The sequence below is a fragment of the Brachypodium distachyon genome, chromosome 1, assembly GCF_000005505.3.
Source record: "Brachypodium distachyon strain Bd21 chromosome 1, Brachypodium_distachyon_v3.0, whole genome shotgun sequence".
In the NCBI taxonomy this organism is placed as follows: Eukaryota; Viridiplantae; Streptophyta; class Magnoliopsida; order Poales; family Poaceae; genus Brachypodium; species Brachypodium distachyon.
The window spans coordinates 3,819,089-3,844,595 of NC_016131.3; the positions used below are offsets into that span (position 1 = coordinate 3,819,089).

The window sequence follows — 25,507 nt, forward strand, 5'->3', positions numbered from 1 at the left end:
ACTTAGATCTCTCCTCCATCACTTGAGTCTCATTAAAAAACCAACAAACACATACACAATAATACTTTCGATCTCTCACCCCTTCACTTTACTCTCTAATCTGACTACACATGCCTCCAGTCCTTCACTGTTTTCACCAATCAACTTCAGTGCGGCAACTTGGAACTGGAGAGAAATTTCAGAACTAATGAGAAGAAGAAACCAACAAACACATACTAGCCAATCAGCTCCAGTTCAAAATGGTGCATATGAGAGTTCATACTTATGAAGTTGTTGTAGCTAGGGCGATGATGGCAACCCCAATAGTTATCAAGATGTTGTACGGTAGCCGGTGGTCCAGTGACCCACTCACAACAGGTGAGGTGTCCGTGTGGAACTGGAGTCTCGAGCCTGGTAATGAGAAAAACGTTGTCAAGATGTATGTGAGAGCACCTACCACCAACTTTCGAAAATTTGAGGAATCTGATCTTACAGTTGTAATTTGCCCAGCCTACAGTCATCTTCTCCAAATTGAACACGAACATCTTGTCACGTAAAACAAAATCTGCCATAAAATTACACCCATTAGTTAACAACAAAACTCCCCAGGGTAGAGAGAAGCATGTAACACCGTCATTAGTTTCTAGTTAATGTTATGCAAATAGTACTTAGAACACAAAGTTGCATGGGAGGTTAAAGACAGGCATACAATCAAAATTCATGATCACTCTTCGAATATGATTGGCATCCAGAATCTGTTTCTATTTTATGCAATTGTTAAACATGTTAATTAATTTCAGAGATCATATCCTGGAGTCTATAGCTAGATCGCTAATTCGGTCAAGATGAGTTGATTAACCTCCTAGTATAGTGATCCTCTTGTAACTTCCGATCCCATTGCTCCTTTGAAAGCCAAGATATAATATGTTGCTCTCGTGCTGCAAACGTATGATATTTTTTGAATTAGAACAAGTTCCCTCATAAATACTTAAATATATGCAATAACAAATAAACATAAAGGTACTGTACAATTCCACCACCACTCTCGAGCAAAAGGTAGCTATTTGGTCCCACCGTCAATGCAGCACCATCCTCGAAATGTAGTGTCACTGTTGGAAATAATGACCTAATATAGAGGTAAAAAAGCAAAAAAAAACTCATTTAGTTTAATGTTAAAAGACACTGGCTGTTATTATTCTTCCTAAGGAAAAAAAAACCTGTTGGAAGTAAAAAAATATGGTGTTCCATCTCGGAGGAAAGAAGTTACAGATGGAGAGACTGCATGCATTATTTGTAAATAACCAAATGTACGGTAAGTTTATTAAGTAATGATAAATTATTGGTTGTTTGCAAGACGATAATAAATTGTGTCGTGTGAATAACTTACTGCAGTAATGACTGGATCATAAACTCCATCTGCAAGGTAGGCTAGCGTTGTTCCTGAATCCATAATTGTTGTTGTAAATAAGGAAGAATCAATAGCCAACTTTTGACCGTTGACAGAGATGCTACTCATATTGACATTGTAGTGAGACCTGCATTTAAGAAAAAGTGGTTTATATAAAATATTCCTTTGATCCTAAATTCTTGACTCAAATTTGCCCAAATATGAATGTATCTATTCTTAAAAAGCGTCTAGATACATGTAATATTTCGACAACAATTTAGGATCGGAGGGAGTAGATTAAATGGTGGAGCAAATTAAAGTGAGACAAAATAGAGCAAAGGCAATAGATGAATTGAACTCTATGAATCTAAAATCAAATTAATTCCATGAAAGGAAACTTACATCGATGGAACAAGCGGAGTAAACACAAACCCTGGTTCGACAACTTCAGCGAGAACAAGAATGCCACCACCACCGTCGTCTGAACCTTTCAGGCAATGTGAGAACACTTTTGGGGACACCCTTGAGCACTGAGTTGCGAGAACACAGACAACGCATTTTTTCCGAACCCAATTACTCCATCTGCCGCAAGTTGACTTGTTCGTGAGTTGCTACACCTGTTTAAAAAGACAATTGCAACATCAATAAAATATCAATAGTGGAAAATTATTCTTGTTAATTTCCACTGTCAATAAAATTATTCTTGTTAATTTCCACTTGTCAATAAAATATAGATATAGGACTTCATGGAAAACATACCCAAAAATGATTGTTAATTTCCACTGTTAATAAAATTATTCTTGTTAATTTCCACTTGTCAATAAAATTATTCTTGTTAATTTCCACTTGTCAATAAAATATAGATATAGGACTTCATGGAAAACATACCCAAAAATGACGGAGGCTGAAGAATTATTAGTCGACTTATTTCCAATAGTGTCAAGATGCATTGTGTCGGAAATGTAATACCCTGACGTGATGCTTCCATCAACATATGAGTGTGTGTAGCCACACTGTTTTTTGAGGGGTCACATATCGCTTTCCCTGTCTCCACAACTTGTGTGCATCTCTCGTCGGAGCAGGATATCTTAGAGGACGTTGATGAAGATTCTGGGTTATAGAACTCCAAAGTGATCTGAAAAATGAATAAGTGCAATTATACGATATGATTCTATTGTAATGGAGATAATTTTGTGAAATAAATTTATAAGAGATGGAAATAAATCATAGAATTGACTCACATTGAGAAAGGTTGGTGCCTGGCAATTTTCGCAGGGCGAGCAAGAAGTCCATAACAAATCACAGCCGTTGTCAAATTGCAGAGAAAACTCCTTCGGCGGGTTTCCTAATTTCACACGGGCATGATACAACCTGCGAAACAAAATTAGAACATCAATACGAATAACTAACTACCAAATTCATGAAGAGAAATAGGATTAATTGAAGAGTAATCTAAAACTTGAACATCTTGCTGCAACTAACCATGCTTGCAATAAGAAATTTGAATTTCTCAGTTCCCTTTTATACATGATGCTTAATAATTTCTAAGCTCTCCTTCTCCTAACCAAAATGAACTGGAATTGACCAAGCCAAAATTTGTTTGTGCTAGCTTAGTGCTCGGATAGGAACATGGAACAGACCAGCATGCATCTACCGCCCATTCAAAATCCTAATCCTATGTGTCTTAGCATGATACATACAAGCAGCCTATGACACAAACACAAGGAAGAAGAAGAAAGCATCCACACACCCCGGCAAGCTGCCGAGGACGAACTGCGCCTGCTGATTCCGTGAGACCCGCGCCATGTCCAGTTTGCTGAGATCCTCCACGCGCTGAGCGGCAGCATTCGCTCGAGCTTCAGTGCCGGTGCCGGCGCCGCTGCTGCGGCAGAAACCAGAAGCGCTGCCAGCGCCATGACTCCGCTGGCGACAACTATGGTCCTCATCATCGCCACAGCCCGCGCCTCCGATAAATCATATGACAAATGTTGAAATAAGATGTGAGGTACAAATGTTTTATTCAAGACTGAAATAACTTGTCGCAGCCAAATGGGCGTAAACGAAAAAACATCCTAGAATTGCCATGTAAAATGAAAAGTGGAACCATAATACCTTGTTGTATATGTCCAACGTGGCAGTTTTCTCTTGAACGTTTTGCATTGCCATTTTGTCAGACTTCTTCAACTGGGTGCAAGCTGATTTCTTCTCTTCTAGGGCCCTCTTTAACAGGAAAGAAAAATTGCAGTTAGTTATGCACTTATCCAGATTGTTTCTAATGATAATAGTTCAAACATCTATGTACTTCCAAAACACACTTGGGAGGAAGCAGTTAAACTAGCATGAGTGTCATTAATTGAGCAATGACTGCGAGTTTTTTAGTGAGAAAAAATCAGACTTGATAAGAATGTCCTTTATCAGTTGGGAATATTGCATGACAGTCCAAGGTGTATTACGTAGATCACAGGTTAACCAAGCCTGGTATCTGATAGGCTTGATATTCAGCCGAATAGCAATAAAAAGTCCCCTCACTGGCTATAAATCAGCCGAAGAAATGGCATTTACCAAATTTTAGAGCCTAGCCTCTGGCTATAAATTAAAGAAAAAAGGAGGTCTCACCTGAATCTTTTGTGGGGACTGAACTACTTTGGACAGCAACTTGGCGTTTTCTTGGGCATGTTTCGTCAACTCAAAATCAGCTTGGGTTATCTGCATCATGAAAACATGAAGACAGTAGAGTGAGCTACTACTTGTTATAAAGAACATCTGCTCAAGTTAAAGAGAGCTATGTATCAGTTGCTCAATGTCCTCATTCACAGGGTATAGCTCTAGCTCAAGACTAATGGGTGAATCGAATCGAAAACTAATTTTAAACAGTTATGGACAAAGATTTTTTTTTCAGTTTTAATAGAGGGAAGAAGAGAAGTTACAGGAGTATACAGGCGAAGGGGGATCTCAGGCGCAGCCTGAACAAACACCACAGATCTGCGCCACCTCACAGGCAACAACTACACAGCTCTACCTCTGAGGCAGCAACAAAAGTACAGAGCATATACAAGAGCGAAGGAAAGCTCCTAAAGAGCCACAACACAACCTGCAGCTCTTCAAACTTGAAGGTCATCTAAGATAAGTTCAAACACTCTATCCGACGAGCTCGCTTCCGGATGGAAGAATCTAGCATCCCGTTCCTTCCAAATTCTCCAATGCACAAGGATGGTGATAGTGTCAAAATCCTTCCGGAGCAGCTAGGGAGCCTGCTTTCTTGCCGCAATCCACCAGTCTTCGGTGCTAGCTCAAGGAGCGATCACTTTTCAGATGGTAAATTGCACAGGATGGACCTATGTGACCTGGATTTTATGGATTCCTAAAGTAGAGGCTGGAATAGGAGATGTGGTTGACCAAATAGCTCATGGTCTAACGAAAGTCTATGGTCCTCGAAGGATCAAGAGCAGAAAATGATGCTGACACAACACAAACACAAGGTACGTAGGAATCAACACCTTGCTGAGGATCCCCTCTCTCTTGTCAGTGTTGGTTTTGGCTTTTGCTGGCAGCGCCGATTGCTGCTTGTTGTAAGCCTGAGATTTCAGTTGCAGGCCATTGACCTCGGCATTCAGTTGCTGCGGCACTATGGGCTCCTCCTCCTCCTCGGTCTGCTCGGCAAACTCGTGATCTCCAACCTTCTTCTGAAGAAACCCCAAAATCCCACACAAACAAACAAACAAAAGGGCAATGTAAGAACCCTCGTCTCGATGAGCATTTCTCCCAACAGAAAGCAGCGGAAAGACCTGGGCGATCTTGTCCTTGAGCTCCATGCTGCGCTCGTGGTCGGCGGTGGGCTGCAGGAGGCCGAGCATGATTCGGCCGGCGGGCGGAGCTGCGGAGGGGAAAGCGAACTGATGTGATCAATGCTGCAGCATCAGTGCAGCTGCTGTTGGTTTCTCTTCTGAGCAAAATTCTGAGAGAGGGAGCCAAACTTTCTGAGAGAGGGAGGGAGAGAGCAAAGAGAGAAAGAGAGGGGCAAAAGAGCAAAACCTCCTCTATTTGGTAGGCGAGTGTGCGCTAAAAAATTCGTAGCACTGGGATGCTGTTTACGAACTGTTTAACTTGTATGTATATCTTTCTATGCCAAACCAACAAATTTGTTTTTCTTAGCCATGGCTTAGAAGCTAGGGCTGGCAAATGTCCAAGTTAAATTATTTTTGATTGAGTTCTACTTTTTATCCACTCTAAATAAAGTTTGTGACACACTTTACCCCATTTAACGAAAATTATTTCGTTTTATTCCACTTAAAAGACTTTTAAGATGATTTTACCATTTTTGGGATTTTTGTCCACCTTGACAGACTGGTCCCACATGACAGGCCTACATGGCGCTTTCACGTCGGAGATTTATATCCTAAATGCGGTTTTGGCAATGGTTTAAAATTTTGATAACCTTAAAATTTCCAAAAGGTCACCAAAATTAGAAAATTTGGAAAATCATTTTGGTATTATCTCGACCAAAATTCATTGAATTTAGACCAATCTTAAATTTTAGTATTTAAATTTTATTCAAATCTGTTTGAAATTTTTGAGGTAGAAGTCATTTGGGTACCCATCAAAATTTTGAAACTTCCGACTTGGCAGGCGACGCTCGCGCTCGAGCTGGCTAAGCTACACCAGCTCGCGGTCGCCCACACTGAGTTGCACCACAGACATCTCACATGTGGGGCCACTCTGTAAGGATTCAAACAAATTAGAATCTTGAAATTTAAATTCAGTCAAAATTCGTCTAAATTCAAATATATTTTCACCGAGATAATACTGAAATGATTTCTGGAATTTCGGTGACCTTCAAAATTTCAGGGTTGCCGAAGTTTTGAACCCTGGTCGGAACCGTATTTAGGATATACGCCGCCTCCATGTTGGAGGTGTCACACAGGCCTGACATGTGGGGCCACTCCGTCGGGATGGCCAAAAAACTTAAATGGGGTTAAACCATGTCAAAAATTTCTAAAATGGGGTAAGAGGAATGATTTTCTTGCTAAATGTAGTTAAATGTGTCACACATATTTTTGGAGGCGGTTAAAACGTTAAATTCACAATTATTATTTTGCGGTACATATCTATCCAGATTGCGCTCCAACATCAGGATCGCCGGCCGCCGCCGGTGGACTCATCTCTCACACGCGGATGATCGAGTAGCTCGATCTATATTCTGTGCCACAGCTGGCCCTTCTTCCTCATGCTCAGTCAAAGCTCCATAGGTTTAAACGTTGGTTGCCGTTTGTAGTAAGATTCTCTCTCGTCCTGACTTCCATTGTGCTCTACGGCTACTTTTTCCTCAGTGAGCCCTTCCTTTAGACAAGATGCTCCTAGTAGCAACTGAGCAAGGAGCTGAGCTCAAAGAGCTACTGGCTGCATGTCTGCATGTCAGAGCAAAGAGAGAGATGAATTAAAAGAATGGCTTGTGTGCTATCTCTATTTGAATGGCTGGTGTACTGCATGTGAGCAAAGAGAGAGATGAATTAAAAGAATGGCTTGTGTGCTATCTCTATTTGAATGGCTGGTGTACTACTTTTTTTCCTTAGCTAAAAAAATCCATAGTAAGCACTGTGATGATACGTGTACACAACTATAAAGCTATCTTCTCCCAAACTCGCAAATTCGGTTCTCTTAGCCATGAATTTGCTTCTAGGGCCGGCAAATGTCTAAGTTAAATTATTTTTGTAATGGCCACCAAGCTCTACACGCTGTGCGACCAGCCGGAGCGATACTTCTTCTGGGACGACGCCAACCCGTCGCAGGCAGGGTGGGAGGCCGTCATGGGCCAGCTCCAGGGGCCCATCAAGGAATTCCTCAAGCTCTAGGGACAGAAACTAGATCCGAGAATTTCTCGGTTTGGATTTATTTTTGGGGTTTCATCAAGTCATGCATGTCTGTCTCCTAGGATTGGATTGGATTTCGAGCTTGTGTTTAGATGATCGAACGTCTTGTTCGTGATTCGCGCCGGTTACTGTCTACTGGAGTATTTCTTCTTTGTTATGATAGACTTTGATTGTTCATGTTAGTTTTGCGTCAAAAAAGAATGTTCCTGTTAGTCTGTTGGTAACAAAACTATGGAACGAACAACTAGACAGGCGAAACCAATGCAATACTGGAACGATGCACCGCATAATTTGATGCAAAATCCACGTTCTGATACAGATAAAAGCATGCGGCATTTTTGTGGGTAAGGTTTGCACTAACGGCTAGAAATTTTCTCGTCTTTAACCCCCTTAATCCAAACAACCCAACAGTCTAACAAACACGGCAGCCGCGGCACGAAAATAATCAGGGAAACAGTAAGAAATACAAAACACTCTAGCTAACAAAAGATAACAATAACAAGTCCCGGTAGCTCCGGTAGTGCTAGAGGATTACATGCTCACTTTTTGTTTCTTTGTTTAAAGTGCTTTAAAACTGAATTACAACACAAGATTCCATGGTCCACATACACAGCATCCATAATTTACATTAAGTTTTTCAGTGGAAAGTAGACATGAGTGCTAATAACCGAACAACATGATTTAACACAAGCATCTAGTGGTATTAAGGACACACGCACCCAACCCTACCGTTGTAGTCAGTCGCTACAAAACAGGGCAACTGATGAGCCGCCGTCATTGGATGTTGTCATTTCGTCAATTTCGACTGATCCTACCGGTAATAAGCCTGGTGAAAGACTGGGGCCATGGCATTGCCATAGGCTCCAAGACCACTGTTGTATCCACCATAGACAGGGTAGGTCATCCGAGGGGATGGGTACGGCATTGCAAGGCCGACAGTAGGCACAGCTGGTGGGTATGGATATGCCTCCCTCATTGCAAGTGAGCTCTGGCCACAGTAAAGGGTGTGTCCAGCTGGACTGTCATAAGAGTAAGGAGATCCGGTACCATAAGAAGCGTGGGAGGATGGGGAGCGAATGAAGGTGGTGGTGCTGGTGGTGGCAGCAGGTGAAGATGGTGCACCAGTGCAGTCGTTGAGACCACCAGCCTTAGCAGGGGAAATTGCTCCTCCATTGCTTGCCCGTATGCGCTTGTTGGCCGGCTCAGAGGCACCACCGCTGGAACTGCTTGAAGCAGCCTTTTTCTTCTCTGTCTTGGCCATCTCCAATTCTTCCAGTCGTTTCCGGAGATCCTCCAATGGAAAATCTGGTTCGAGTTTGTGGTCCTCAACACACTTTATAACAGCTCGCAGCGCAGACTGCTCCTTCTTATTTGCATTGGTCTGCAAGAGAAGCAATATTATAACCTCTAATTAGCTACAAGAAACAGAGGAAGGCAGAGCAATTCTCACTGGAAGCCACAACAAAGAATTAATATATGGTACAAGCTAAAAGGAAGAGGTAAAGTAGTACAGCTGCACAAGACACATATCCATGAACTACTTGTAAACTTTCAGGCAGATGGCGCTGACTTCAGAAGGATTACTGTTATTAGTTTAGACAATACTAGTGGTCTTACCCCAGATTGGCCGCAGCCAGTACTCAGGTTATCTGAAGTACATGATATCTTCTTGGAGTCCTCCAGGTAGGATTTCAAAAGAGGGACTGGGGAGAATTTTTCCAGAAGACCGGACTCAGATGCAAAGTTCACTGCATCAAGTTGTTGCCCCTTAGTGACAAGTTCTTCAATGATATCTGCAAACACAATTCAGGTCAGATAAAACAGCTTAACCCTCAACAGATTCACTTGAAAAGGATGACCAACCAATTGAAAATCAGGAGCAATAAACAATTACAGCCAATGGACACAAAGGTACAAGGCAGCATTAGCATGCATATGCGATCAGGCCAACCGAAATTATCCAGCCCACTAAGGTCATAGTTTCATACAGTAAAAGAAACAAATTACAAGACAAACCCAGAGGATAGTAGCTTTCTTGCACAAAGGAGTTGAAATATATAATAAAGGGATGCTGAAACATATAATAAGTTTTTCATGATTTGGTGAGAACGTGCAACTCTTTGATGTGGAATTGTGGACCAAAAAATTGTACTGGCCGTTGATAAGGAAACAGACTAAAAACCTAGTAATTGTTTGATAAACAAAAAATAGATGAAAACTACTCCCTCCGTTCCATAATTCTTGTCGAAATATTACATGTATCTAGACATTTTTTACGAATAGATACATCCATTTTTGGACAAATTTGAGACAAGAATTATGGAACGGAGGAACACCTATTTAATCTTCATCAACAGTCAATATGGTCCATGGTGTCCCAACTGTACATACACTTGTCACATTCCCAAAAAAACTAACCCAAGCATCGTTGCCCCCACGCTACCACAGAAACTTCCTTGTCAATTACTGCCTCAGAAAGACTTGCTCAAAGAATCTAAATCTAACCTAGAGTCAAATCCAAAAATCCCTGTACAATCGAAAACACAAGATCTAGTGAACTCAAACAATTATATGCTCTGTGCGCCGCCTACCACTAACCCAGTTCATCATTTGAGTATTTGGTCTAGAGAAGAAGACATCTACGGAGTAGTAATCACCAGAGAGAAGAGAGTGCGAATAAATTACCATCCATTTCATCCTCGAGGCCAAGCGTGAGAGCAAGGCGTGGCATCTGCCTGCGCCAGGAGAAGCTCAGAACGATCCTCCTGTACAGCCCTCTGTCCTCCTTTTCTGCCACGGCGAAGGTGGCGACATGCTGCAGGAACGCGTGTGCATCCGGCGGCTTGGCGCCCTCCACCCCGCCCTTCCGCTCGGCCGCCTCCTTCCACTCCGTCGCCATCCCGCGCGCCCTCTCACGCGCCGCGCGCGGCACCATCGGCCGCGCCGCGCCGATCTCCGTGTCGGGATCCGCCAGTGCCGGCACCACCGCCTCTAATATCAGCACGCACGCCCACGCCAGGTCGGTGGGCGAACTCACGGCGCGCTTGTCGACGGGGAACACCTCGGAGACGGCGTCCATCACGAACCGCGCCGGGTCGACGCAGAACTTGAGCGCGCCGGGCAGCTGGGCGCGGAGCGCGTCCACCTCCTTGCGGCGCTCGACGACGAAGCCGAGGAAGGCCGCGGAGTCCATGCTGGCGCAGAGCGACCTGAGGCCCTCGGCGACGGCGGCGTCCGACGAAGGCGAGGAGCGACCCCCCGCGGCGGCGCCCTCGGCCAGGGTTGAGTCGAGGCGGGAGATCGCGAGCGAGACGGAGCCGTCGATGGAGCGCTCCCGGCGGCGGAGCGCGTCGAGTCTGCGGGAGGCGCGGATTTCGACGACGCGGCGCTTGGAACGGAGCGACTCGGAGCGGGACGCGATGCCGCGCTCCAGGGTGGCGAAGTGCTCGGTGAGCTGCTGGTACAGCCGCGTGCAGCTGGCCAGCAGCTCTTGCTGCCGCTGCAGCTCCGCGAAGCCGTCCCTCACCGCCTCGCTCGTCACCGCCGCCGCCGCCGCAGCCGGAGCGGCCATGGGCACGGCGGGCGGCGGCTGCGTCGGTGGAAACCCTAGCCCGATCCGCGAAACCCTAGAGCGAGTAATTTTTTCGGGGGATGCGAGGGTTTGCAATGGGGAAAGCGAGCGGAGGGGGAGAGCGACGGGGGTGGGGAATAAAGGCGGGGGAGACTGGAGAGGGGAGCTGGGGACAGAGTGCGAGGAGGCCGCGGGAAAGATGGGTCGGGTTCGCTTGTCGCTACAGCTACCGATCGAATGACGCCGCGAGCGGGAGGGATCTGGCTGTCAGTGAAAGGAACTGCAAAGAGGTGGGCAGAGGAAGGAGTGGGCCAAACCTCTCCCGGTACCACCCCACCTATCTACATCCACGATGTTGTCCACACATGTGTCCACTTCTACTTCTTAATCTCTCTGTACTTTTGCTAATCCCTGGCACCCACGTTCTTTCTCTTCCGTTTCTCTCTCGTCTCTCTCTGTTCTCTATTCTCTTTCCTCCCCTTCTTCTTTCTTCGTCCAGCAAGAGCCCAAGTGCCATGGCAGGGGAGACCGACTCCGTTGCTGCGGCGCTCGCGGCCCCTCCTTCTCCTCGTCCATCCCGTCCCCGTCCGGCACGAAACGGGCTCCCGCCGAGCTGCTGCTCCGCGTAATGCTGCTCTATGTGCCGCGAGGTGCTGGTCCGCGAGCTTCTGCTCCCCATGCTGCGAGCTGCTGTTCCGCGTGCCGGGATGCCATGGCCATTGCTACTTCCGATGCTCCGCCACCACTTCTTCGTGCTCTCCCTCGCCAAGCCCCGCGTCCTCCTCGTCCCTTTTGGATTTTCTGGTGTGAATTTGATGTATGTGCTACTATTTGGGATGAGTACATGATGTATCTAGCTGGTACTTGCATTTTTCTTGTTCACGTCTATTTGGTACATGGGATGAGTATTTGGTACTTGCTTTTGCCTGCTAGCTAGCTGAAAAGTCCGTAGTTTGCTGCGTATTTCTTTTTTTCTATGTATTTATATTGTGGATCGATGTACTCGCATTACAAATTGATAAGGTATTTATCATATTTGTGATGTAATTTTTGAGTACCATCATGTACCATGGATACATGACGAGGTACTAATTTTTTATGAATGTTTGAACTGTGATATTTTTTAGTCCATGATGTACAATTATGAGTTGATGTACACACTATTTACACATGAGGTACTCAATTTTGATAAATCGTACATGACGAGATACTATGATTTGATGAATGTTTGTGTTTTCATTTTCCGGTACATGACGTACAATTATGAGTTGATGTACTTTGATTTGAGTACCATCACGTACAACTAAGTATTGAAGAGGTACTCGTCTTCTTTTGGTAGATGTTCATTCTGTGATTTGAGTACTGTCATGTACTCTCGTTAGTAACGATGGGTACATTACGAAACGATCAATGTACCGTCATTTGTTGTACATGTACAGTGACTCACTAAAATATGTCCCATGAGTAAATTATTTTGACTTTTAAAATTTGAGCAACAAAAGAAGAGAGGACAAAGAGAAGCAAAGAAAATACAAAAAATTGGTACTGGTCAAGTCTAAAAGGAAAAGAAAATCCTGACACAAAAGCATTAATAAGCCTGTCACAAATACTACCTTTTTGTTAATCATTTTTCTCTAATACTCTTTCTCCCAAATGTGTGGTCCCTACGGTTGGGGGTAGATGCCCTGGGTGGCACAGCCACGGCTGAGTGGGCGTAGACTTGAGCAGAAAAGGTGAAGGCGTGGTGTGAGATGCAGGAGGAACAGTAGGAGTGGTCGGCAGCGCCTGCGCGCGTCTTTGATGAGGAGCACGCGAGGTGATTCGGCTCCGGACAGGTAACGAAGACTAGTCAAAGCGCGTTCTTGGACATTTTTCATATGCCTGCCACTCGCAACATATCTCAACAAATGTCTTGGTTGGCCGTTGGCAGGCAAGGATTTAACACCGGTTTCTATTCAATGCTAAGTTAAGATTTATAAAGTACATTGAACTGAATAAGTTAAGCTTTATAAAGTATTTCTAGAATACAGCTTTATAAAGTATTGAACTGAATAAGTTAAGCTTGCAACACTTGTTGCGAATCGGAGGGAGTAACAAAAACAAACAAAATGCTTATTCACACCAACAGGGGGCAAGATTTATTCAACATCGAAGTCAAGTTACCACAGCACCAGAAGCACTAGACAGCCTTGTCACAACGCACACAAAGGAGATGGGGTCCAGCCCTCGCAACCGGCAAGGGCAATTGTTCAGCACCAAAAAACAAAAACAAAAAACAGCTCCAGTTACAGATGTACAATGGCAGTGGTTGTTACCCTCTGCTCACATAGTCACATTCTGTCCTAAGAACTAAAATGGCTTCCATCTAAATTATTGTCCTGAAATGTTAGTCCTTTCGACGTGATACAACAATCCAGCAATGGGATATAAATTAACAGGGCGCACATAAAAACATACCCCTATGGCTGCTTTCAACAGGAATATGTTGTGTTGAGTGGATCCCCAAGTAGCAGCATGCCTGTGCACATGAGACACGATGCATCATTTTGCCAGCAATTCGGTAAATCGCTTGGGCCGAGGATTCTCCATGATTCACTCTGGCAAGCCATTGGGGGCTTGACTTTTCACACGGTATACTACCTTGGCAGCCTGCTGTCTGTTCTCATGCTGTGATCTTGGGTTATCCTGCTTAGGCTGTCTGTGTGTAGTCGCCCTTGGATCCTGCTTGACAGGTTTACCCGTCTGGCCTCCGCTCATTTGCTTGCCAATCCATGTACTTGGAGGTAACGGTGGAGGAACCCCATTTACTGGTTGCTGATGCAGGAATCCTGCATTTTGGACAGGTCGCTGCTGCGAGAGTCCTGCGTTTTGGACAGGTCGTTGTGGTGTAAAATTGGTGTTCTGCATGGGCCGCTGAGGTGGGAACCCAGCATAATTATTCGGATGTGGCTGATTTGGAAAATATCCAGAATTCTGTGTCCTGTTATTTTGATGCATTCTTGGCCCATCTTGGATCGCCAGTTTTGACATGCCTGAATTGATGCCACCATCATGGCTTCGAGTGTTTGGTCGCTCCAGTATCCGCACATTCGGCCTGTTGGTTTGAGCTTCACCAAAGAACTGAGGCCGAGGATTTGGAGCGCTTCTGGACATGTGGGCAAGGTATGGATTATCCACAAAACCCCTCTCATATCCCAAAGGTCCAGCAGGCCGAGGTCTGTTTCCAGGGCCATAGGGTGCACCCCTGTATGGCATGTCTAGCAGACCAGCAGAGCTGCCCGATTTGATCTGCAGGGAATTTTTCACTAGACGATGTGCAGCCTCTCCCAAGACAGAACCTGACAGAGCTCCATGCACCTGAGGCCTGGAATTAGAAGGAAATTTTTTACAATGAGGCAAAAAATTTATTGATTGTTCAGGCTACAACTTAAATGAAAAGGTGCTGGTCGGTGAAAATTGTTCCCATGAGAAAAGTGTATTAATCCTCAAGCTGGTAGAATAACATATGACCCACACAGTATTTGATTAAAAACTAGTTAGCAGTTTCTGCTAAAAACATAAGAAATCATAACCATACCTGTCTCTTGTTTGTCGCCTACTATTATCTTCATGCCACAACACGGGGAAAGGTTTGAAATCGTAAGGTTTCAATATCTACAAAATGGCGGCCCATGAATTTATCTCAACGGAAGAGATATCATACATTCAAAGTGAAAATGAACTTTTCTAAAAATACAATTTGGGACAGAAGGTTAAACAATCCTAATAATTAGATAGATAATAAAATTGTTACATTTCTGTTAACAAATACGGAGTATATGATACTCCTTGTGTTTCACGAACACGTCAAAATGGCTTGAGTACACTCAAACTTTATCAACTAACACGATATATATACTTCAAGGTACATGAAAACAACACCAATGGATTCGCTACGGAAATATGTTCTGAAAGTATAGCCTATAGTAAGTTGGATTCGCTACGGAAATATGTTCTGAAAGTATAGCCTATAGTAAGTTGACATCATGGTAGTAGTATAGTTTTGTAACACCTTGACAGCATGGTATCACAGAAAAGTTATGGTCAGAGTTACATCTCCGAGATGGCAACGAAAAAGTTATTAAAATAAAAAAGTCAAGTAGCATGAAACCCATGAGGAAGCACAATTGAAACTCAGAGCAACCAAATATGCTTATGTTTACCTATCCCTAAATAAGTGATTATCCAGCTAAATGTGCACAGGTTTAGGAAATACCTTTGGAGGTATAATGACACCCTCTGGAGGCTCAGGGATGTGTTTGTGATACTGAGGGTTAAGATAGGTAGAATTCCTGAAAAATAAAAGAAGAAAAATATAGCACTTTGAAAATTTACTGGTGGTTTTTGTCTTACAATATGATTTACAGGTTGGAATACTTACAAAACTCTGTTATGGGTGATGCCATTGAACCCCTTAACTGGAGATCCTACAGAGATGCTGTACCAATTTCTTTGAGATAAACAAAGAAATCCATTCATTCCACCACTGAAACCCGGGGAAATACATCAAACAATGTAAATAATTATCCAGAGGCAGGACCACCAAGAAACAGAGTATCCACTATCCAGATCAATGTATACAGTATATATCACCAACCTAGCAGCAGGGTCAATGGGAATAAGATAGGAAGGATCTGTTGTTGATGGTTGAGTGCACATCTGGTACAGGAAGGCAATCTGAGCAGCCAATGGATGAGTTTCCCGCACATAAATTATGTCAAACATTGTCCTATTCCTGAATCTCTCTTCTTCCTGCAAAATCCAGCAACAACAGAAGCACACTGAATAACTAAAACAAAAATTACAAGCCTAGTGTGTTAAGAAAAAGGGGGAAGGGTCCTAAAATTGAAGCCAAAGAAATATAAGAAGCTTATAATCTACATACTGTCAATGAATCTTCAACTTTCTGTGTCTCCGCAAGCAGACGCCTCTCATCGATGAAGGGCAATTTTGCAATACCCTGGATAGAAAAAATGACAGAAATGAACCTTCAACCAATAGCGAAATCAGTAACCTGAAGAAAAAATGATTTATGCATTCATTTGATTACCTGCCATGCAAAACGTTTCCCGTTCATGTCTATCTCAAAATCTGCAGTTGCAATGGCATGGAAGTTTATAAAGCGAATGCATGAGGTCCTCGGGAAAAGGGCCTACATTATATCATTAACTCTACTTCTTTGGGATCTCTTATAAATTTTAAGCATTCCCACCGCCTTACAGATAGGATATGGTGTTACCTTTGGGATAGAAATACTTCAATGGTGAATTTGGATCAGTCATCAAATCCCCATAGTACTTTGGCAATGCATTAGAACTACAGAAGAAAAAAAAAAGTACAGTGATTGGGAAATTTCATCTTACAGCTCATCATATGTGTATGGGTACTCATTAGCACAGAGAAACGACAAACCTTGCAGCTGGCAGTGTCCCCATTAGTTGATCAAATGGCTTGAAAGGTTGACCCAAGAAAAATGTGATCTCAAACTCAGTCAACCCTTTCAGGTCAGATGCAAAAGGCGCATAATGGTATGGGTAGAACCTGTTTTGGGTGAAGACAAGTAAAAACTGGAGTTCATATAAATAAAAAAGGTTACTGATGAGCTTTGTCAACCAAACCGCATAACTGTTACTCCCTCCGTTCCTAAAATCTTGTCACGGTTTTAGTTCAAATTTGAACTAAAACCACGACAAGAATTTAGGAACGGAGGGAGTATATGCATATATCCAACTGATGAGCCATGCATGTTGATATGACAGGTGTGACCAATTTCTGACAACATGGATCTGGGTGACATGGATGCCACATGTCCGCCTTTATCTTATCAAATTATGTTCCTCATCTTCTCTACCATTTTTTCTTCCACTTGTAGTATTTTCTGTGGAATTATGGATGGAGTTTGATCTAGCCCGAGTGTATGTCTGTTTGTTTGCATAATTTGATCTAGACTGTTTGTTCTTCGAGTGTATGTTTGTTTGGAACTTCGGATCAAGAACTTTCACACCAAAAAATTTGCTATAAGCGGAATTAAATTGGTAGGTAACAGATGAAAAAGGGAATTTGTGACATGGCAGAAATGTGGCAGACACGTGGCATCGATGTCCCAAAACCACTTGTGAAACCAGTTTCGATCATGCGACAGTGTGATCCAAACAGTTTAGAGTTCAGGATTGAAAGTTGGAAATCTACCAACTATCAGCAAATAATCATGTTAGACTTGCGTATTAGTCCCTAAAGCTTGGATCAACTATCAGCAAATGATCACTACCAAAGAAACTGCTAAGCCTACAACCATATGTACTAGTCCCTAAAGCTCGGATCAGCTATCAGCAGATGATCACTACATAATTGCGCATTTTTACTTATATAGTGTATATATGAGGCTAGCTGCAGCATAATGTTGTGCTGCAGATGAATAGGAATTTGTTCTGACATCGTCACAGAGAAGTATAACTCTGTTTATGTTGATCATTGTTCGAAACTGAACAATAATTTTTTTTTTCTCGCCAAGTCACAACACATGATAGTACACCAAATGGCAATGGTGCTCTAAAATTATGTTCATGGGGTTGCTATAACAATATAATTAAGAATCTCAAGCATGCAATCAATAAAAAGGTCCATCAAAGTAGTGAAATAGGCTTGCAAAATGATCAAGTATGATCATAGAGTTGAGAATCTTTATCAAGCCCTATCAAAAAGAAATTTTTATACCAGTAGTGAAAACGTTTGCAAAATGATCAAGTGATGTGTTCTCTACCAAAAGAAAGAACAATAGAGTAGATACACATCATCACAGCTGACGGTCAATAAATTACCTACCACTGCCATGAACAAACACCTTGGTAGTAGTATCTCATAACCCAGCAAAGACCTTCCACATATTTCTGAACCTGGAAACATGGATTGTAGATAGAGATACAATCAGTGTTGAAAGCATGTGGTAAACAAATAGCAGATACATGAATTCATGTTGAACGGCAGATAAACACTAAATACTCTATATACTTTGAATTGTAACACAGTAAATTTCTAAATAACATATGAATTAGATGAGCTGACGGAAACAAAAGATCAGAGCATTTCAGATTGATCCAGATATATTGACTAGCAACCAACTTCCGAAGGATTAGTACGACATGTAAATCTGTAGGCTGCAGAGCGTACCCTAGTCTACAAGTCAAAAATCGCTTCAGTTCATACATGCATAATTACAGAAAACCCAATCTGAGAAACATTTATAACAAGTTCAGTTTTGATTTTAGAAAGAAAAAAAGTTATATTACTCCGTCCAACAAAGGATGTCTCAACTTTGACTAAATTTGAATGCATCTATACACTAAGTTATGTCTAAATACATCCAAATTTTGACAAACTTAAACCATCTTTTGTTGGACGGAGGGAGTACATTTTTTTTATCTGTTGAGAAATACGGCAACCCATTATTTGCCTTGCTGGTAGAATAGGATAGTAAATTATAGTCAGTAAATTGGCATAAAAATAAAATTGTGTTTTTTGTTCTTACAAGATTATGGCATCTTAAAGAAAAATATCCAAAATGTCCAGCAAAAAAAAACATGCATGATGATTCGTTTTTTAGTGCTGCTACCATTAGAAGCAACACATTCATGACATTGCTGTAGGTAATAAAACATCACTTTCAACCACTCAATTTTTTAGCATGTTAAGATCCAATTGTATTCAACATGTCAAATTCAAATAAAGGAAGAAGCACACAAGGGCTGATTGTATGCTTGGCAATTACAAGTTTGGGAACTGGTTCCATTTTCAGAAATTAACAGTGAATAAGCAAGAAGACTCACAACATCTCTCTGAACTTGATCAATGGGTTTTGATTCTGCCTCTTCTCTAAACTTCTCTGCATAGTACCTCTCCCTGTATCCTGGCTCCCCTAATTTTACCTGAATTGTGGAAACAAAATTGATAGGCAAATTTACAAGACAGACCTTCAAAATCCAGAAATTACTAAATGGACATATTCTTTGAATTTTAAGGAAATGGGGATCGTCAAATACTACTATTCACAGACTTTGGAGCTACCGTCTATGGAGGTATTGTGATAATTTTTTAAAGGAGATATGTAACCTGAAATACCATGCGTATAATGGTACTCCTACAAAATGATCACAATACCTCCATTATAGCCACCTTAAAAAAAATTGGCTTACGAGGATAACTTACAGGCCTGACTAGGAAATGCAATCACCAGATGGCATGGTTTCCACTGTTTTCAAGTCAACGACTAGTCCACTATTAGTCACATAGCGGTGTTCCAAGACCAACTTGGTGCAGCGACTCAAATAGTGGAGCAAGTCAAGTAATTCATTGGCTAGCTCTGACTAGTCGACTAGGAGCACAGTCAGGAGAAGGTTTGAGGAGGAAGAGGGGAGGGTGTTGTGTGTTGTGTGTGTGTGTGCAAAATCAAGGAAAGAAAGGTGCATAAAGAGGCAGAAAACATAGCTCCGGAGATTAACATCGGCTATTCATCTTTGTGGCACTACAGTATCCTTGTATGTGTATTGTGTTGTCCATTAAAAGTAGTAATAAAAATGCACTCTGTGACTTGAAAACCTGGAGCATGCCTTCCCAAATCCCGCCTAGTAGGCCTGACTACTTGCTGACTAGTCATTGATTAGTCACTCGCCTAGTGTCTCGGGAGGCAACTCGACTCAACCTCAACTTGTCGACTTGAAGCACTCCATAGTGAGTAGAATATTGTGCTATCATATCTGCAGGATTTATATACTAATAATAAAACTACTAAATAATCGTACATTGCTCTGATTTTTTTATTACAAAGAGTTTAAATGCCCCTGCCATTGCCCCTAATTTGTGCAAAATTTTAAAAATACCTCGAAATATACATCAGGTTGAATCAATATGTCCAATAAAAGTGTGATTTTCCTAGCAACTTAATAGGTATCTAGGTGAGGGTGAACAGACCACCACCAATTTGCATCTTTATAAAAAGTAAACATTAGTGCAAACTGGATTTCTTTTGGAAACCTTGCCCACACTTAATTGCAAGGGATCTACTTGTATATTAACACCACACCACTCTTCCACTACAAGAAGAGAAAACAAACCATGTCCACATATGGATTAACATCCTCGGAGTTCTCTCTCTGCCCTTTACGTCTCTCCTCGTTGTTCTCGTATGCCTGCAATTTAACAATCATAAACATTAATTGTAATTTGAAATAATGATGTCAAAGGATGAAATTAGTTAAAAAGGTTTTATACAGTTTGGTACTCCGTACAAGCTAAGGTTATCATGAATCAAGTTAACCAGTTGTTTTTAAATGCATATCACGTGGAAGTCGAACCACACACCATGTGGAGACGTTCGTTAAGAATTGTTTCTCAAGCAGCAAACCCTATTGCATTCCACTTTCCCTATTTCAACACAACTTAACCCTGAGAACGTGAGTCCTGACTCCAATCAATGTGCAAATACAAGTATATTGCACCAAAAGCATATAATTACATCTTACAACTGGGCAACTGGCCCAAGTAACTTGTGATCATGCGCTTATTAGCAGAAAATGCACCTCAGGATCTTCATATGGGTCATAAATTTGCACCACATAAGTTATCTCAGGAGACATAGATGGGCTTATGTACAGTTGAATGCATAAAAATTAGAGTAGGATTACACAAGTAAGCATGGGTTGACAAGTAGCTAGAAAGTACCTGCTGAATACGTGCACGTTTCCGGAAAATTTGTTCTTCATGTACAGCAACGGACTGAATGAAATGCTCCACTCGTTCCAATAAAACCTTTCATTAAAAGGGGAATAACGTCATGCTTTCAGGCAACTTCCTTAACACAAGGATAACCCACGCATTCAAATCAGCATTTGATCAATGGTATGACACAATTGGTACAGAGAAAACTGCACGAACCCTGTTTGGAACGAAAAATTTCTTTGGAATTTAGCAGGAATTTCATAGGAAAATGGCTCAATTTCTGCTCGAAACGAGAGAAAAATCTGTGTTCTAAACAGTGCATAGAGACGGAGAAAAGGGCCAAATAATTCTGCCACTTGAATAGCACCTCCAATGGCATACTGAACTAACTTAAATCTAACTACTTTGAGATACATGGCGTCCAGAATATGCCATCGTTGCAGCAAGAACTACATAATCAAGTTTTGTAGTTGTTGCTGCCAATCACCGGGGCTATCACTAGGTTATATATCATACCACCAAGCAAAGATGCCAGTGCAAAAGATATCAGATCTATCTTCTTGTATTCTAAAAGTCTACAAAATTTTACAAAAAATGTCAGATTTATTTTTAGAGGCAATGCACGAGAATTAAATGCCTATGACCCCATGAAAATTCCTCTGGCACAAAGAAATGTTAGCAGTGCCTAACGTATTTAATAATGTCGAACACGTCACATGGGTAGATATGGGGTGGATATGGCCCTAGAGCCGTGATGCTGGAAGGGATGAAGCAGCTTACATGCAAGGGTTAAAAGGGTGTCCAGGAGGGAGTGAACTGAAAGCACAGAGAAGTAGAGAACAAAAGACGTCACGGGCAAGAGCCCATCATTTCCTACTTACACCTAATGGTACAAGACTCCTTTAATAGCCATGCTAGCCTGCTAATCGCAACCGAATTTATATCCAAGCTAAGCTAGCCAAGCTGATCACAGCAGAATGAAACTAAAAACTATGTGTTTCAAACTAACAGATGAGTCAATAAGTTGGCATCTCCTTGCCGCAGGGGCTGTTGTATTGAGGTGCTGTGGGTGCATACTCCGAAATAGAAAATGTAATTGGTGTTTCACAGAAATTGGACATCATGCAGTCAGTCAATCATGCTCAAGTGAGAGTCCAAAAAGAATTTAGCATGTTGCAACAAATTGTAGGTAAGGAAACAATGTTCAATCTACAATTACAATTTTACTATGATTTCTCTAATTCACCAAATTCCACCATTACAAGTTTGTTGATATGATAGGTATCGTTCATCTCAAGCAAACTTACATTTTTAACTTATAAAGTAATGATACAATATGAAAAGATGTGCAGAAATGTCCTTTCTCAGTTGGTTTCCCTAACGGATCTTTGTGATATCACATGAAAAATAACTCAATGGTTATTAGTTTATTACAGAAATTACAGCTAAAGCTGACCGATAATCCAGCATTACTCATTTTTGCATTCTGTAAGCTCTTAATGGTATTTCTTTGAAACACATGAGCACAAAGAAACTTTACCTCGCCCCCATCAGTGAGGTAACCACCCATTGGTTTGAATTCGGATCTATAGATAGCCATCAGAAGATTAAGAGCACCCTACAGTACACAGCAGCAACTAATCAATTCATAGCTACACAGTACACACGAACTATAAAATGAGCTAAAATGAAACCTATTAAAACTTAGGTAAGTCTGAATCAACAGACCTCACGAATTTCCAAAGTCGGCATGTGAGGCAGAAAGTCATTCCCAACAAAAAAACAAATGAAAACAAAATCATCCACGATGCGTTCAAAGTTTATCTTGAAGGGAGGGTCTACAATTTCCAAATCCTTCTCCAGGTATTCACGCAGCACCCAGATGTTGAGAAACTGTTAACAGGTCGATAGTTACAAAGTGAATGAATAGCACTAAAGATGAGATGCTACAACTTGCAAATTATATATCAGATGGATTTTCGAGAAGATACAAGACAGCAAAGTAAAATATGGTGTAATTCTGAGTACCTGGTACTTCTTTTTATGAATTGGGGGCAGCTCCACGACATTATCGGCCTGAGCAGGGCCTCTGCACTCAGCAGCCAAATGCCCAACTTGACCACACAGAAAGCATTTTTCATGTTGCCCTGGCATGGTGATCACCTGTAAAGTCAGTTGAATTCTGTAGTTATGAAAGTACTCCTAAGTTACAATAACAAACACAAAATTTAAATTTCAAGGAATTGGCCAGTCTCAGATGAATAAGCACACTTCTCAGTTCTCACCGAAGAATTATTAGAACTTTTACCTCTCTCAAAATGGAGAAGTGGACCTCATGAGTTGCCAGAGAAAGCATAATCAGATCAGCATCCTGAAAAATGTTTCAACCGGTGAGTAAAAAGGTGGATGCGTAGATGGAGCTAATTTGAAATTTGCAAGTAATCTTACAAGGCCATATAAGCAATGGCGTGTATTTGGGTCAAATCCTGGAAGATTGCGCTGCAGACGGATATATGACATGATCTTGTGTTCTCCCTCCCCGGGAACATTTGAGTCAGACAACATTACCTAAAAAGAACACATAATGCAGTTCCCATTTAATACACAATAGAATACAAAACCAACTGATCGATTAACCCAACATCAAGTAGCATCAACACCTTGACAGACTGCCACCCAGGGGTGTGATTCAGTCTCAACTGTATGTAATATTGAAGCGCCGAAGAAAGTACAAACATAAACTGCGTCCCGGGAGTTATGACATTCGAGTCGATTGCTTCCGACTTCTGTTTCTGAACCAAAGTCCTCCCTTCTGCCTCAAAATCCAACCTCAGTCTTTCCTCCTCGGCTGCCTGCACACAGTAAGTCAGTAACAACATGAGGAACAGCCAATTGCTGCCAGCATTGGCATCACAACCAGACAGTATCCTTACCGCATCAGCCGCATCCTTCGCAGCCCGGAACCGCCTCGACCGCTGCTGATTCATCTTCGCCCTTGGCGCAACACCATCTGAGCAGTCAGGCATAGCATTCATGAGCCCGACTTAGCATAAAACAGCATTAGCAGAAAGCAAGCACCGAGCACCAGCAGCTCACCGATCGCCATGTAGACGAGCTTCCTGGGGCGGACTAGGCAGAAGAGGTGGTCGATGTAATCAAAAATCGACTTGAACACCTGGTCGTATGTGGTGGGGGAGGGCTGCAGGGGGAGAGAACAGAAGCCGTGAGACCAGGACCATAACAGCAGGGTAACACTAACACTAGCTCGTACGGTTTAGGGAAGGAGCACGGAGCGTGGAATCGGGGGGGAATCGAGCCTTACGCGGCCTTCGGGATGGAAGCACGGGTGGATGATCCCGTTCATGTCGAGGTAGAGGTTGTCGAACTCGAGCCCGTTGGGGTTGGGGCGGCGTAGGTCTACGGGGACGAAGGCGCCGGGCTCGAGCTCCACCGGCTCCTCCTCCGCCGCGTCCGACACCGTCTGGGGGTACCGGTCCGCCAGCCACCTGTAGAACGCCGGGACTCCCATCTCTCGGAACCTTACCGCCGGATCCCTCTCCTCTCGCCTCGCCTCCTCCTCCCTCTTCCGGGGTAGCGCTTCAGGCTAGCTTCTAGCGCGGCGGAGCGGGGTCTCCTCCCTCTTCTTCTTCTCTCTTCTCGGCTTTCGATCTGGATACGGGGGGGGGGGGGGGGGGAGGGAGCGTAGGGGGAAGAAAGGGGTCTCCTCCGCGCGTGCGACGTGCGTGCGAGACGGAGCTGGTGGTTGCGTTGCGTGGTTGAGTTCGGCTCGGTCGCTGCGGCTTGTACTTGTGTTTGTGTAGCGCGATCCGAGCTGATCGGTCAGGATGGTAACGTGGCCTTCATATCGATATCACGGTAACAATCGCTTCCTTTGATTTTAGGGGTCACAAATTTCTTTCAAACTAAACGAGTCTACACGATGAAATATGTCTAAACAAAATTGTGACATTTGTTTTGGAACTGACGTAGTAAATACACACTCAGACAAGACTCTCTACTATCCCACCGACTAGGTCTCCTGTCTTTTCAATCATGCACATCGTTGTTGATGTGGCTTACTATCCTAAGGAGATGATTCGAAACGGAACTGATATGAGATGACACGGGTCTGTTCTCGACGATTGTGTCTAGAACGCAAGCTTTGAATCTCCTGCTTAGTGAAACAGAGGCCCTTCGGCTAAGGCCCCAATTAGTGATATAAGTTGTCGCTCATGTGCTATCTCTATATCATGATTCCATGGAGCCTGCATAAGCAATGGAGTATAGGATCAATTATGAAACTCGTGTGTAATTCCATTGCTCACGAGTGTTAACATCTCGTTGTGACATTCAGATTGGTTTTTGGTGATACGTGTTCATTGATTTGTACAAGCTAACGGAGTAGTTCATGAGTTGGAACGCATTTCAAAAGGATGGCTTTCAAAAGTGTGCATGTATATGAAGCTACGACTCTCTAGACTTGATTGTACATTTGATTGTTTGTGATTTTTAATCACCAGATGATAAAAAGCTAGCCTCTGAGTTATTTTCAAGGACAAAGTGAAACATTTCAAGTACTAGGTCCTTATGTCTTGTCCTGTGTTGATTGACAACATATTTTGTTGAGTGCACGGAGCGAAGAAACGGTCGAGTCATCGAAATTCTGATGGTTTATCTCCCACCAAAAAATTTCAGACGGTACAGATAAGCATTGCACATTTCTTTACCATTCTTCATGTTAGCACCGTCATCGCATATGGTGTTCTAATGTTGAAATATTTTTAGGAGGTCTCGGAGAAAAAAGTTGCACACACTCGTGGGTGAAGTATATTGCATACGTGCACTCATAATTTATAACATTAAGAAGAACAATCATGAAGACAGGCCATTGAAAAAAAAAAGGCCCCAATGAATATCAGTGCACTGTGCTTCACCAATGCACCAAGGATAAAA

At 42.6% G+C, this 25,507-nt stretch overlaps 1 protein-coding gene and 1 pseudogene across 1 annotated transcript; both read right to left on the bottom strand.

Moving 5' to 3' along the window:
- Positions 1-262: 262 nt before the first annotated feature.
- LOC112270086 lies at positions 263-5,220 on the bottom strand (annotated as a pseudogene).
- Positions 5,221-7,713: 2,493 nt separating this feature from the next.
- On the bottom strand, positions 7,714-24,243 carry LOC100823403 (5'-3' exoribonuclease 4-like). The gene is made up of 26 exons (XM_024457769.1): positions 23,877-24,243; positions 23,651-23,753; positions 23,488-23,564; positions 23,215-23,406; positions 23,003-23,122; positions 22,863-22,925; positions 22,583-22,717; positions 22,283-22,447; positions 22,095-22,172; positions 20,558-20,644; positions 19,951-20,025; positions 18,667-18,765; positions 17,666-17,736; positions 16,256-16,384; positions 16,083-16,159; positions 15,894-15,934; positions 15,729-15,803; positions 15,441-15,595; positions 15,225-15,329; positions 15,060-15,135; positions 14,382-14,458; positions 13,401-14,168; positions 13,262-13,322; positions 9,919-11,068; positions 8,851-9,026; positions 7,714-8,614 (listed from the first exon to the last, which is right to left on the bottom strand). The coding sequence occupies exons 1-26, from the start codon at positions 24,081-24,083 to the stop codon at positions 8,045-8,047; spliced, it is 4,932 nt and encodes a 1,643-aa protein (XP_024313537.1). The 5' UTR covers positions 24,084-24,243; the 3' UTR covers positions 7,714-8,044.
- Between the last annotated feature and the right edge of the window lie 1,264 nt (positions 24,244-25,507).

Bases quoted from the DNA above. Each gene is read 5' to 3' on its own strand.
- LOC100823403 (XM_024457769.1), bottom strand. From the start codon at position 24,083: ATGGGAGTCCCGGCGTTCTACAGGTGGCTGGCGGACCGGTACCCCCAG. The intron at 15,935-16,082 runs GTAACACCATAT...TTGCAACTGCAG, and splicing joins GAAGTATTTCTATCCCAAAG to ATTTTGAGATAGACATGAAC. The intron at 15,804-15,893 runs GTAATCAAATGA...TTTTCTATCCAG, and splicing joins GGAAACGTTTTGCATGGCAG to GGTATTGCAAAATTGCCCTT.